Consider the following 15,380-nt stretch of genomic DNA (forward strand, 5'->3'; position numbering starts at 1 on the left):
GGCAGCAAACTTTTTTTCACTCCCAGGAAGAATTCACGCTTGCCGAAAGAATAATAATTACGGAAAACTAGAAATGCACTGCTAACGAATTAATCCTTAACGGACAGCACCCTAACGAGGGCGGTAATGATTTGAGGACTCCCTTCCTCACAGGACTGGCATCTCCGGTGACAATACGCTATTGTGCATCCTCCCAACTCACTCTACCCCTTACAGATCCAAGATGTCAAAGGTTGTCTGGCCTGGTTGACCACGACATGTGAGTTAACTCATTCTGCGGCCACATGGTAGAACTTTATTAAAACTTTATTTGTACCCAGGGTAACTAAAAGATAGGGTGTGTGAGTCTTTTCCACTTAGAGCTAGAGTTCCTAAAGGACTTACGACCTGCTCTGACAGAAACGAATGGGAAAAAGTCAGATGAGAGCTGTGGGTCCTCAGATGGAAAACGGGGACTAGGGACCCAGAGTTCTCTCACAGGTGACTTCAGACAATCTAATGAACGGGTCAGGACCAAAATTCACCCAGGACTTGCTTCTCCCCAGTGCCCAACACATGTCCTCAGAAAATACCACAGCTTAAGGAAAAACCATGTACCGCATAGTCCCTGAAAACAAAAGTAAAGGGGATGTGAAGCCAGAGAGGGAGCAAAACCTGAGGACCAGGATAAATGTTTCATTTTTTACCCCAAGATCGGGTTGGCTAAAATACCCACCTCCACCTGAAAACTTCTGATACTCTTTAAAAACAACAACAACAAAAACAACAACAACAACAACAACAACTCCAAAACATTGTCCCATGGAAAACCAGGGCAAGTATTCCTGGGAACTCAAGTTGCAGTGGCAGAGAGAGAGAGAGAGAAAGAGAGAGAGAGAGAGAGGAGAGAGAGAGAGAGGATGGCAAGAGGAAGGAGTGTGAGCCTGCCTCACTGAAGAGTGTGAAAAAAATCAAATGTGAATTTGATGAATGTGAGGTCTGGGACATTTTGTCAAAGAGGGAGGGAAAGTAGAAAAGGGGAAAAAAAAAAAAAAAAAGCAGCCCGGCTGCCAACTCACCATCCACCAAGTTCTGGCCGAGATGTCGTAGCAGAGCTGCCATTTGATGGAGCCGTCGGAAGCTTTCCCTGCCATTACGCTGTCAGCAAGCTTCATCTGATGCTAACTCACGGGAGATAAGACACCTAATTGAGAAAACATTTGCAGTGGCATGTGGGGCAACATGTAGTCCGGTCCATACCATATGGAATCATGGGTAAAAAAAAAATCTCCTTGACAATGAACCAATCTCTCACAGACCCAGTGGCAAGGTGAAGTGGAGATGCAAAGTCTTCTGCTCCTAGCACTGTCTTCTCTCTCCTTTTTAAAAAACAAAAACCCACTGCTACACATCAAAGAGGCGGTTAAAATTAGGGCTTCATCACTCAGATGATTTTGGTCTGCAAGGTTTTTCCTTTCCTTCCAACAACCAATCCCCCCTCTTTTTTTTTTTTTTTTTTTTTTTAAGGAGAATAAAGAGATTTAATAGGACAAAGGCAGGTAGTGGTCTGCGGAGGGAGATCGCCACAGGCTATTAGCCTAAAATTTCTGCTTGACAGATGGAACTGCTTAGAGACTATCATGCGATGTTTTGGGCTTTTTTTCCCCCTACCCCTCCACCCCCAACCCTTTCGACTTTAAGTCTGATTCGGTATCTGTTTTTCACAGTCACTTTTCTCAAGAACGTGAGCTGTGCATTTAAAAAATGTTCAGTTTAGTTTTCCCGTCTTACACATCTTGTTGGAAGCAAAGTGGAAAGTGTAAAACTAAATCTGGGACAGCTGAACAGGTTTTCCAAGAAGTGAAAAAAAGAAAAAGAAAGAAAAAAAAAAGAAAAAGAAAAAATCGGAGGAAAAATATTTCTCCTTTCTTACCTTATTTTTAAAAATTGAATTCATTAGTTAATTTGGTTGTGGAGGAACATAAACATCAGAAGACAACATTCAAGTCCCTTGCTTTTTGGTTCTGGCTGGCATTGTATTTAGAGGCATGTTTTTTATATGAGGAAATACATTACTGATATTTCACAGGTTCTAACTTGGGCTAGGCTAGGTACCATCTTTCTTTTTTGATGTTTCCCCTTTTAAAAAAAAAAATTAATTCTGGGCTTTTCCATTCTATGTAAATCAAGTGGTCAGTCATTATCAATTCAGTTGAACACAATCAGGCTAAACTTGACATGAATACTTCCTTGTTCAGGGAAAATCACATTTGATTTCCTTACTGTAACCAAGCTATCTTTGCCACAGGGGTTTTAATCACACATCCTCTCCTTAGGAAAAAAAAAACACAAACAAACAAACAAACAAACAAACATAACATGGATCTACCAATAAGAATGGCTGTAAAAATAATTTTTTTTTTAACTGAGAAGTCCAGGTAGCTGCTGAATTTCAAGTCATTCTACTTCAGGACTAAGAGGGGAGAAAAAAGTAGAGAGAATGTCTTGTATTTATTATAATTTATTCATTCAAACTGTGTGAAAGTAGGAACTGCAGAAACACCTTCATAAGTGTAGTGTACCACATAACGTTCTATTTTTTTTTTTTGCTGAATATAAGTGATTCCTTGATTCCAAGAACCTAGCAGTGATATTACAGTTCTCTACACTGCAGGTTTTTTATATAGGCAGTCTGGAGCATGGGAGAGTTTATCTGCAGTTTTTTGCAGGGCTACTGAACTGCGGTTTTTTAAAAAAGTTGTGCATTTACAGCCCAAGTCTTCAGTGGATTTTTTTTTTAGTCACATTTTTGACTAAATAATATTTAGATAAACTTATTCAGGACACATTTTAAGTTCCAAAGAGGTTAAATTTGGTGGCTTTTGCTTTCCTATTTCTGACCTCTTCGTTAGTAGGTGTGATTTTAACCATTTAGCATCGGGTAAATACCTATTTTGACAAAAATAATTTCAGTAAAGCAAATTTTATCCAGTTGCACCTGAAATGTTTTATAATTTAAGCAAGTTGTACATAGTGCTTCTACGGAATGAACCACAAAGACAATAAATAAAGCATTTTTTTCTTTCTCATCCCTCATTATAATGGGATTTCTTCTAATGACATGGGGATTGGAGGTGGTATTGAGAATTATCATCAAATGTGGATATTGCCTTTACTCTAAGAAGATCCTTGTATTCTTTATTACTCTGGCATCACCTCTATTTTCATAAAAAGAGTCTGTAGTACAGGAAATGTTAAGTTACCTGCAGTGTCTACAAGCAAATCGACCTTCTGCCAGGATCTTGCCCTGAGCTTGCCAGTCAAAACGTTTGTTGCCTTATGTAACTTTAGCGTCATTGAAATGAACTGATCTTTCTTCAGTTTACCATTTAGAGAAAGAAAGAGAAAAAAGTTGGAAGTCTATATAAAATTTAAAATAGCACAAACCAAGAAGGAAAAAGAGGAGAAGCGAAGCAGCGTTCTTTCTGGCTTTGACTCAATCTATTTCATTTTATCATTTCCTACTTGCCTTTGACAAGCAGACAAAACCAGTTTGCTTACTTTAGAGTCTCCTTAGCATTCTCGCAGGTCATATAGGCACATGGATAGTTTGGACTCGTGGGCCCACAGCCTTGTAATTTCTAAGGTTGTCTCACGGCAACCTCTGAAGTTGGAGGTGTCTCTTATCTGAGCCGCTGCATTTCTGAGACTCGGAATACCCTATGCACGCACGCCCATTATTTATGAATGAATGGGGCAAAAGGTAAACTGGAGTCCAGATTTCACTTTGTGAATGACGGAAAACCTGGGAAGATTTTATAGGAGATGGCACAGTAGTTTTAAATAAAGAAATGACAAATATTATTGGATAACAGTGTTTTAAAACCGGAACAATTAGGTGCATTTAACTTTATCATTGTTCTCTACAGGGCTGGTGGAAACTGTTCTTTCTCATATAGCACTCAGTCTTTTCACAGTATGGCCAGTTGTTAATAGCCTTAAAACAAGATTAAATAAAACATGTTAAATATTGCAATTATTGTGGAAAATAAAATTATTTGGTGAGCATAAAGGGGAGCAATTCAAGCATTTAACATGATCCAGGAAATGCTACTCCAAACAATTGCATTTGCTTTATGCATTTTTTCCTCTTTGATTGCTGACAGATGCCTTTTTGGAAACAAACATCTAAATGGTTTGCTTTCAGTCAGAAAAAAAATATAACAGAAAGCGGCTACATGTTTTGAATTTAACTCTTGTCATTTGAATACTTCTTCCCACTGCACATGAATGAATCTGAAGCAAAAACAGCACTCTCACCAAGAAACAAGCCCATCAGGGTTTGGACTTTCTTACTTCCTTTGAACATTTTTTATAAGAACTGGGAATTCCCCTCGCTATGAAGTCAGTGATGGGTTAAACTGCAGGGCGCAGTATGAGTAATATGGTCTGGGAGATTACGGGAGCATTAGAAAGGGAATTGTTTTCTCATAACTTGAGGCCTCCAGCAAAGAACAAGTCACTTTCCAGCATCATTTGGGCTGTTGATGCTTCCCAAATCAGCTACCTCTTTTTTTTTCGAATGGGATTCCCGTCTGTGTCCTTGTGGCAGTGCATTTGGATAAAGACCTTGAAAATTCTGCTGTCAACAGGTGTACCATACCAAAGAGAGCATTTGGTTTTTGTCATATGTTGCTAAAAGGCAACATGAAATGAAATATTAATGATTATCAGAAGCTGGATAGTAGTGGTTGAGAGCACTGTGTCTGAAATCCAAGTGCCCACATCTAGGCTTGGTTGGTTACTGTGTGACCACTCCCAGGTTACATAACCTCTCTGATTCTCTGTGCCCTAATCAGAAAAATGAAGATCAAAATAGTTATTAAGTACATATAACTAACTACATATAGTTAGTTAGAAGCAAAACATGCATAAAGTCAATATTCCCTGATATATGTAATAAATGCCCAACCAAAGTTATTGTTTTGCTTTTGATGTTTTGTTATTATTGTTTTGTGGAGGGAAATCCTTTTTCTTCCCCTTTTTGGTTCTGTCCTGTGAAGCTGGGTTAGGTACCTCCACTCTGTTTTTCCATATTTGTGTGTGCCTTACTCCATTTCAGTTTTAGCACCCTCTCCTGGAATCTTCTGCTTCCCAGTTAGGCTTCTCCCCAGACCTTGAGATTCTTGAAGGCAAGGGCCATGTCTTATTTGTCTCAGTAGCTACAAGGTCAAGCTCAGTGCTGGGCAAATACTTGGTGCTCCATAAATGATGAGAGAAATATAGTAAAAAAAGGCATAGAATATTAGTCGATTTGAAATTTGATTGCATTCTTCTCATGTTTATATAAACTTTTCATTTATCTTGACTGAAACTATTGCCTTCCCAGTACATTGTCTGCCTCCCCAAGTTAACTCCCCTTGTCAAGACCTTAGTCCACAGTGACCTATGGGCCTTTGAATTCCTGTTGCCTTCCTTATCTTTATTTCATATAGATTGACCATAGTACCATTTATCTTAAATGAACATATCATTCATTCATTCATTTACTCACCCATTTAACAGCAACTTCTGCAATGTAGGCATCTAATTTTTTTTCCTCTTCCTTTCAAGCTCTGTTTCCTGGGCCATTGGAAATCTGAAACTCTAGAAGAGCAGTTTGATTTTGAATGCAACATATAATAACAGCCAATACATTGAGTACTTCCTCTTAACCAGTCATTGTTCTAAGATCCTTTTTCCCCCAGATAGGTCCTTATGAGGTATGACCTATTATTATTAACCCTATTTTATAAACAAGAAAACAGGCTCAAGAAGTTGCAGAAACTTGTTTAGGGTCTGGAGTTAGAGATAGAAGAAGGATTCAAGCTTAGGAAGTATGACTTCAGAAGTTCACCCTTCTGTTGTTGTCTTCTAAACCATGAAAGGAAGGAAATAATAGGACTTAGCACTTGCCATGTGCCAGGCACTTTTTAGGTGCTTTCAGGTATGATATGTCATTTAACCTTCACAACAACTCGAGGAGGTTGTTATTATTATTTAATTTGCAGGTCAGGGTCAAAAAGGTATGAGTCTTGCCTAATGACATACACTAAGCAAGAAGAGCAAAAATTCAACCCTATGTCAATTTGACAAAAGACCCCATGCTTTTCCTACTCCAGTTAACTAGCTCTCAGAGATTTAAAAACAATTTTTTTTTTTTGTAGAGGTGGATGCTGGGCTTAATGAATATATATGAACTTGAATATTCAGCTCTTGGAAATCATGAAATTAGAAATGAACACTATTGCTGAAACTATTGAAGTTTGGTTTCGGGCAATGGGTGTCTAAGACTTTAAAAAAAAAGAAGCCCGTATTGAAGAGGGATTATCTACTGTTAATACCTGAGTCTTTTCTCTAACCTTGGTCAGGCGGGAAATCCTAAAATTGTGCTCAGGATGTCACTGTCTAACCCTGAAAATGAGTGTGTGCTCACATATCAGCTTTGGGATAAGAGGGAGGATACACACACAAAAGGATAGACAGCCTAGTTCTTCTGAAACCCAGGAAAATGCTGAATCTTTGGTGGGAGATTTATCCCTTTTTCATGAAAGTAGCAATGTTGTCTGCACAGGTACATATCATTACTGCGTATGAGTGTGGTGACTTAAGAAATCCAGTGTCCCACGTCACCTGGCATGATTTTCTCACCGTATGGCAGAAGCAAATGCTGCAAAACTGAAAAGAGCAGAATTGAAGAAAATGCCAGGGGGTCCAGACAGCCCCATCCATTTTAATGATATGCCTGGAGATTGCCCAGATTTTGATCTAGGAGGTGTATGTATGTGTTTGTGTTCATATATATATATATATATATATATATATATATATATATATCACGGACAATTAAGTTCACAAACTTTCTACCATATTAGTGCAATTAGTGCACAGTGGAAAGTTCGTAAACTTAATTTTCTGATGTGTGTGTGTACATATACATGTGTGTGTGTGTGTATATATATATGTATATATATATATATATATACACACACAACATATATATAATATATATACAGAAGGTGCCAAAAAATGTATACACATTTTAAGAAAGGCAAAAACTATTAAAATTGTAATAATACATACTGATTACAAAAGGTGATACAAGTCATATTTGACTTCTGCAATTATAAGAGGTGCTCAAAGTGGTACCATCAGCGTCCAGACACTTCTGATTATGGTGAACGACTGCTTGAGCAACGTTGACCAAAGCATCCACTTGTATACATTTTTTTGCAATATATATATATATATATATATAATATATATATATAAAAAATATATATAATATATATATAAACTATATATATAAACTATATATATATATATATATATATATATATATATATATATATATATTTGTTGTTGTTTTCCTGAGAAAATATTGATAGTTTTTCAACAGAAATTCGCCAGCCATGCGCTGCAAAAAATTGGTTTTCTTCTTAGTGGCAGTTCTTGTGCCTCATTTCCATTTAGAAATTCTTTGACTTTCACTTTTTCTGTTAACCAGCTGACACCCAAGATTGGACTAAACCCTCTGCCCTCTGTTAAAAGAAAACAAAGAAAAAAAACTGCGTACAACACAACCCTCTAATAAGTATATTCACAACTTCTGTGCAAGGCGCTTAAGAAAACTAAAAGGTTAATATATTCTAACTAGATGTTGGGTATAGAATGTCAGATCTGTCAAATTTCATTATAACTTGCTGCTCATTGGAAAAGATTTGATTTCTTTTGCCACTGTCCTACTATGTTCAAGTCACAGACTGCCAGCAGCGGCCCACTGAAGACCACAGGCTGGCAGTGAGCGGGCTCGAGTGGGAAACCAGCCGCAAGGACCATCTGTTTCCGATTTCTAGCTGAGCCAAGATGTGCAGTGAACTGCACTCCATTCACCAGGCCAGCGTCTCCCCTGCTCAAGTTATTAGTGTTACAAGTGAAATTATCTTTTCCAAACAGCAGGGGAGCTATAATCCTTATGGAACAGGACCTTAAAGCACACACGTGCACACACACACACACACACACACACACAACAGAAAACACATCCACATACACACACAACATTCAGACATCTTTTTGTTTCAAGTTCTGCAGAAAACTGCTTGTAAATTTAATTACAGACTTCATGGGGTTTACAAAGTATGTTTTATTAAGCATGATAACTTCTGAGGCAGCAGCATATACATTGGCCTAATTTACTCTAATTGAATAATCAGATATCTTTAGGATGCTTTTTGTGGGTATAGTAAAAAATGACGAGATGGATGTATTTAAACCATTTAAAAATGTGATGGCTTTCAGAAGCATAATGACTTTTCAGGAATAAATAACCAATGGGAGCTCTGCTTGGCCTTGTCCATTTGAGCTAATCTCCTGCAAGTGGACAGTGCTGAGGCTAGTTAGCCAGCTATTAAATCCCTAAGGGGCCAAATGACTTGTGCCTATGTAAGCTGGGAAAACATAATAAGCTATGTCTTTGTTATTTGGTGTTATCTTCTGTCTGTTTCAAGACTGATAATTTTTAGAAAAATTCGGAGGTGCAGTACAAGGCTGATTGTATGCTAATGTAATAGACATAGCAAGAGGAGAAGTCAGGAAGTCTTAATTATTGTTATACAAATGCATTTAGTGTCAGGTGTTTGCCACTGTGTTAGGTGCTCAGTGGTACAAATAAGAAAGACATAGGACCTTCCCTCAAGGAGCTCCCTAATTCTTGTTGGGATGACAGACAAAGGAGCAGGTACTTCTATTACTGTGCGATGATGAAACCATAGTGGATTCTAGCCTTGGTTATTCCACGTTCTCGCTGAATGACTCTGGATTGTCACATGCCCTCTGCAGGCTTCATCAATAAAATGGGAGTGGCAATGGATGATTTATAGGGAATGTTGTCAGAATTAAATGAACTAACATTTGTAAAAGGACAAAAGTCAGTGATATGAACTTAGCAGGTGCTCAGTATATGCTCATTTCTATTCCCTTCTAATTGTTCCCTGAGTACTTGAGAACCTTATAAATTGTAGTGACCTTCTAGCATATCTCTCCTTTGTGGATGAGTAGCATATTGAATCCAGGGAGGCTGCCTTGGTTATGGCTCCCTGTATGTGTTAGCCAGCCCCAGACCATAGGTTTCTGAGGGCAAGGCCTGCAGAGAGGGTTATACAGTCTTAAATAATTAGGCACCTAATGTATGCTTTGGCTTTATGGTGATACTCTGGCTCAGTCTGACGCTGGCCACCAGGAATGCCAGCCCCAGAGCCTTCTGGCAGAGACCCCACCACAGGCCAAGTTCAGCTGCAGCCTGTACCCTGCCTGGGACCACCTGGTATTAGCCACAAAGAAATCTGCAGAAGGCTGCCACCTGCGCTGGGCTTGGAGGTGCCTTGAGAGGCCAAGCTGTGAAACGAGGCCTGGCTGCCACTAGTGCCGGGCTTAGGTCTGCTCAGCCAGAGGTAGGGAACACACTGAAGTCAGATGCTGCTTCTTTGGGTTTTGTGAACCTCTGAGAAATTTCAGTAAAGTTCCCAGCAAGAGTCAAGATAGGTCATTTATATGGAAAAGCTACTGCAAGTGGCTTGGGAGAGTCTGCACATTGGGTAGGGCGGGGTCTCAGAGAACCACCAGGATGGGGCTAATGAACAGAATTAGCCATGTTTATGGAGACTCAGATATAGCAGCCACCTGTGTGTGCACGTCAGGAAGGGGGAAGGCTCAACAAAGAAACAATGGCTTCCGCCTGCTCCTGTGTCCAGGAGAAAGCTGCCCCTCCATCTTTCACCCCAAAGCCAGACAATTCCCGTATGTTCCTGGTGCCTTTCGAGGTGCTGCCCAAGCACTGGAGCTCAGAGTGAGTGAGTCTGTCAGTGAGTAAGTCTGTGTGCAGGCCCTCTAAGAGAAAATCCTGGGAGTGCAGCCACCTTCCATCCCTCTCAGCCATAATCTCTGCTGGCTTTCACAGCCAGAAGTTATGGGGACTTCTCTCACTGGCACTGGAACCCTGGGCTACGGAGGGCCTGGGAACACTTGATCCTTCAAGGGGGACCTCCACAGCTGAGATATCCCTCCTGATTTTTAATGGTTGCATGTGAGTGTGGGACCAGCCCATTCTGCATCTCTGCCCCTCCTACCAGTCTTGAGGTGACCTCTTCTTTATGTCTGTAATTGTAAGGCTTTGGTTAAGCTAGACTCCAGGTGATTCTCAATGATTGTTGTTCTGTAACTTAGTTGTAATTTTGATGTGGTCATGAGAGGAGGCAAGCAACAGCTTTTACCTATTTCGCCATCTTGCCCAGAAAATCCAACAAATATCTATTCCATGTCAATTCATTTAAATGAGGAGAAGAAAAAAGCATGACAAAGCTTTTTATTTTGTAGATTAAGAGAATGAGGCTTAGCAGAGAAGCTAAGCCAGAGTCTCCTAGCAAGTTAGTGGCGGAGAAAAGGCTCCAACACACAGACCGTAATATTCAGTGTCTGTTTACCACTGTGCTACTTATTTCATAGTGTTTGAAAAGCTATGTCCTGAATTCTGGAATTCAGTTGGATTCAGATGCACAGGAGACCCTGCCACTGCTGCCTTTGCTGATTGTATTGTACACCTGGCAGTTGAATCATTGTGCTTTACTCATGTTTACAGACAGAAATGGAGGCATTTATGGTAGCCTCCTTATTAGACAGATGGGAAAGCTAAGGGCCAGTGTCCCACGTATGTTCCCTGAAAGCAAACTTTGAATCCTGAGTGATATTTGCGGAGATTTGTGTGTAAGAATTTTATTGGGGGGGGGGGCTGTCAGGATCAACACCTGCATGGAAGTAAAAAAGGAAGTTTGAGTAGAGGGAGAAGTTAAAATTCCATGCACTTTCAACAAAGGCAGAGCTAATCCTACAGGGAACTCAGAAGCTAAGATGGCCCTGCAGAGCTGTTCCACATTTGTCTAGGAGACCAGGGCTTTCTACTCTCACAGTGACTAACAAATCATTGAATGAAGGCCATCTCAGGGAATAGAAGAATGTTTGGGCTAGATGGGTCTTTTAGCCAAAGACAAAATCCAGAGGGGTTTTTAGCTGAGATATGTCTTCTAATGTTCCTGATACCTGGAGGGCATTTGGATGTTGTGCCACACTATTCATTGTACTCAGAGAAGTCAAATGGCTTAAGGAAATTGACAAATTAGTGACAGACTTGGGCCTGGAATGCATGAGTCCCAGTCCACAGTTCTATTCATTTTCTAAATGGCCAGGAGAAGTTCCCATGCCCCCTTTGAGTAGAATCTACACAGTATACACAAGAGCACCCCTTCTCATTGAGAAACACAGAAGGCAGGGAAAGGAAGCCAAAGTAATGAGAACAATGTTGGGAATTTTTTTTGGCTTTCCCCCACCTTTCCAGTGACACGCATCTTTCTTGGCATATCCAAAATTTCAGGGAATAAATGAGAGCTTTGGAGTGTGACTCTAAGCCTATGTGGTCATATTTCTGAAACACCAAAGATTCTCTTGGTAGAATCATGTGGTAGCATCTCCTGGAGCATTGTACCAATGGATAAAAGAATTTGGGGGAGCACAGAGGGAAGCAAATGTCAGCAGTGCAGTGAAAAAATGGTGTTTTTTTTTAGTACCTATATTTTCATCTCAAAGAAGTTCTTCCATAGAGCACCTGGTCAAGAAAAGGAAAAAAAATAAACCCTCAAATCTGAAGCATTAATGGTGTGGGATGATAAAACCCTTTGCTTCAAAGGAGAGCTTTGGAAAACAAATCCAAGCTCCCATAATCCCTTAAAAAGAGCGATTTGTTTGGAGCTAAAAGAAAGCTTTTAGATATCCACTTCCCCATTTCACCCATTACTCTTTCATTTCTTTTTCCTTTTTGTCTTGGGTTGGATTCTATTTGCTATAACATTTTTTAAAAATATAAAAATATAACATATTTAGAAGAAGCCATTTTGGTTTTTGAGCCATTGCCATCTCACATTCTACTGGCAGAAACCATGATGTAATGACTTGGGAATCCATGGGACACCTAGACTTTCTAAGTTGGTACCATTTCTCTGGGCCTTGATGGGACAAATTCAAGAGACTTGTTTCTAGTTTTGGAGACAAAGAGGAAAAACTGAGGGTTGCTAGATGGGCGGGAGGGTGGGGATAAGGGGGAAGGTGAGGGGATTAGAAAACAGTCGGTAACCACAACATGGCCACGGCGTTTTGAAAATTAAGTTGGAGAACGTAATCAATAATGTTGTAAAGATTTTGTAGGGTATCTGATGGACACTTGTCCCATTTGGGAGACCACCTCAGGGATGATATAGATGCCTGATCACTGCACTGTACACCTGAACAATAATGAATGCCCATTATAATTTTACATATATATATATGTATGTATATACTTACAACAAGTGGAGTACAGCATTAGAAATAGAGACAGTGGAAATGTAATGGCTCGGTGTGATGTCAGAGGGATAGTGGATGGGGGGGAGGGGGGTCCACACACAGTGTGAGGGATATAAATGATAAATGTCTAAGTATTACTTTGTCTTGTGCATCTGAAACTAAAAAAAAAAAAAAAAAAAAAAAGAGAGACTTGTTTCTGCCTGTTCTTCACTATCTCAACACAATGGGCAGCCACATTTACAGGAGGTCACGAACTACCCCTCATGAGAAGCAGAAATAGAATTTCCACATCCAATTTTGACAATTTTTCTTCTACTTCTCTCATGATGGTTTGGCTCGGGTTTTTCTCCTACTCTTTTCCCTCTCCATATGACATTTGGTATTTACAGTGAAGTACTTTGGAATCTCCCCCTTTCCCTACTTTCTTCCCTTCCTTTTGCCCTTCTTTCCATCATTTGTTGAGCTCCTCTTGTATTCCAAACACTGTGATAATTACTAAGCCAGTACAATTACAATCAAAACAGGAAGCTAATTTCATGTCCTCAGAGGAGGTAGGCAAGCCATTCCCATCCAGTGTGATAGACACTGTGATGGGAACATATATGGTGCTAAGGGAGAACAGAAAAAGGGCACAGAATTTAGTATGGGGTTGTGGTAGAGTTGGGTTGGTTGCATTTTCTACAAGAATAGCAAAATTTGGCTTGAAGGATGACAAGGAGTGTGGCAGATAAAGGCAGATGTTGAGAAGGGTGGTGGTGGCAGGAATTTTGTAGTCCCAAAGAATAACATAACAGGTTTTGAGGGAGAGCCTGGCAACCTGAAAATAGTTTCATGTGACTGGAGAGTCTTAGGTAAACTCATCATCACATGCTCTCTGTAGATAGATCTATACCCCACCATCTGTGTTTATATGGCCAATGAGCTAAGAATAATTTTTACCTGTTAAACTTTTGGAAAAAAAAAGAAAAAAATAATATATTGTGATACATAAAAATGATATGGAATTCAAATTTCAGCGTCTGTAATAAAGTTATTGGACTAGGCATACTCATTTGTTTATAAGTTGTTTATGGCTGCTTTCACACTACAATGGCAGAGTAGAGTAGTTATGATGGAGAACATATGGCCTGGAAAGTCTAAAATATTTAGCATCTGGCCCTTTACAGAAAGAGGTTTGATAATCCCTGGTCTCGTGGATGGAGTTTAGGGCTTGGAGTCCAACAGGCTTGGATTCAAATTCTGACTCTTCAACTTATGGAAGTGTGACCTTCAGCAAATTTCTTAAATTGTCTATATGTCAATTTGCTCAATTGAAAAATGGTAAACACAGTACTTCACAGGATTGTGAAGACTGAAGGAGACATTGTCATAGAAATCTCCTGGGAATACTAGCAGTAAGCGCTGAAATAAACTTATTTATTAAAGATCATTAATGACAATGTCAATCAATTTGAGCTATAAATAACATTTGTGATAGAATAAATATGATAACGTTGTGAACTGCCATAGTCATTGCTGGAGTGACCGCTGTGGGAACGATCACTTAAAAAAGTATTTTCTGTAATAGATTAATGGAGGAAGAGAAAGGTGTATTCGTGAATGAGAATAGAAAGCTGCAAAGAAACAGAGACAAGCTATTGCTAGAACTCTTCAAAATAATACAGTCATGATAGCTAAAATTGATTATCTGCTATGATATGTTGCTAAGTATTTTACATGCATCGTCTCATCTGATCATCATTTTAGACCTATGAGGTGGCAATTATTGTCACTCAGTTTTGCTGATGAGAAGACTGAGGCTTAGAGAAGTTGAGTTAATCCAAGTCGCACAACCAGTAGGAGGCAGAGCCATGACTGAACCTGGAATGGTCTGATGCCACAGTTTCTGTCTTAACCACTGTGCTTTTGGAAACATTTTCTGATGAGGACCAGGGCCCCAAGTTTCAGGGCCCATAGCTATTCCTGGCACCTGGCAAGTTGGAGCATCACTCTGAGTTGAGCTCTGCAGAAGTGTAACATTAGGAAAATGCACTTGTCACTGCCTGTATCCATTCTTGAGTCAGTTTCTCAGAGGCTTCCCGTGAGAACTATAGCCAAGATTACTCTTTGAGAGTTGTCGTACTCGGGGTAGCCCTGCAGGTAATCTCTCTGTTACTTGAGTATGAGGATATGGGTATGACTGTGCTGGCAATAGACAATGGTAGTGTGTTTGGCGTGTGACTGGGATAAAATGTTGTGATTAATAACTGTAATCTCTTTGGTCTCCAAGTATTATTTATTGACATGGGTGTATGCTCGTGAACTCTTCTACTGGACACCAAACCACAAAAATTAGTCTCAGTTTGGTAATAATGTGCATATATGTACATATTTTCAAAAAGATGGGGAAGAAATACACTAGGATACTTAGTAGTTGTCTGCCTCTGGGTTGAGGGAATAATGGTGATAATGATGATGATGATGATGATGATTATTATTATTTATCTATACTTCTTTCTATTTCCAGAACTCTAAAACAATGTTTATTTAATTGTGCATAAATAAGAAACTACATGTTATGAGTGATATGAAACTGTGCCAAAAAACTTAAAAATCTTCAAATTCTTTAATGCTATATAATTTCATTTTGGTACACTACCATAAACATGGATCAAATGTTATATACACAGATATGTGTTCATTTGAGCGTTATTTGAAATAGTGAAAGAATTAGAAAAAAAATGTTCTACATGGCACAACTACTTCAAAGCATATTATGTAGCCATGAAAGAAAATGTTTACAAATGGAAAACGCTCATGTTATAATATTGTGAATAAAACGAGATACAAAATTAAATATACAGAATGAGCACAGTTCAGTGAAAACACAACAATCTATTCATTAAAAGACAGAAAGCAAACACATTCAAGTGTTAATGATTATGTATATAATTGGTGGGATTATAAAATTTTCTCTTTTTTCTGCTTCTTGG

The 15,380-nt window shown here is 39.2% G+C and overlaps 1 protein-coding gene and 1 long non-coding RNA gene across 4 annotated transcripts in view; one reads left to right on the plus strand and one right to left on the minus strand.

Annotated features, from left to right (window-relative positions):
• NFIA (nuclear factor I A) overlaps window positions 1-1,195 on the minus strand; it is a gene marked incomplete at its 3' end in the record, with an annotated part of 555,825 nt that extends 554,630 nt beyond the window's left edge. For all 3 annotated transcript variants that reach the window (XM_081056515.1, XM_081056507.1, XM_081056513.1), the window contains exon 1: window positions 1,059-1,195. In XM_081056515.1, the coding sequence (XP_080912641.1) occupies window positions 1,059-1,154 (96 nt within the window). In that variant the 5' untranslated portion in view covers window positions 1,155-1,195. The remainder of the gene's footprint in view (window positions 1-1,058) is intronic.
• LOC308500997 overlaps window positions 1-15,380 on the plus strand; it is a 42,746-nt gene that overhangs the window by 1,558 nt on the left and 25,808 nt on the right. The window lies entirely within an intron of this gene.

The sequence above is a fragment of the Rhinolophus hipposideros genome (genome assembly GCF_964194185.1).
Source record: "Rhinolophus hipposideros genome assembly, chromosome: 8".
NCBI lineage: Eukaryota > Metazoa > Chordata > Mammalia > Chiroptera > Rhinolophidae > Rhinolophus > Rhinolophus hipposideros.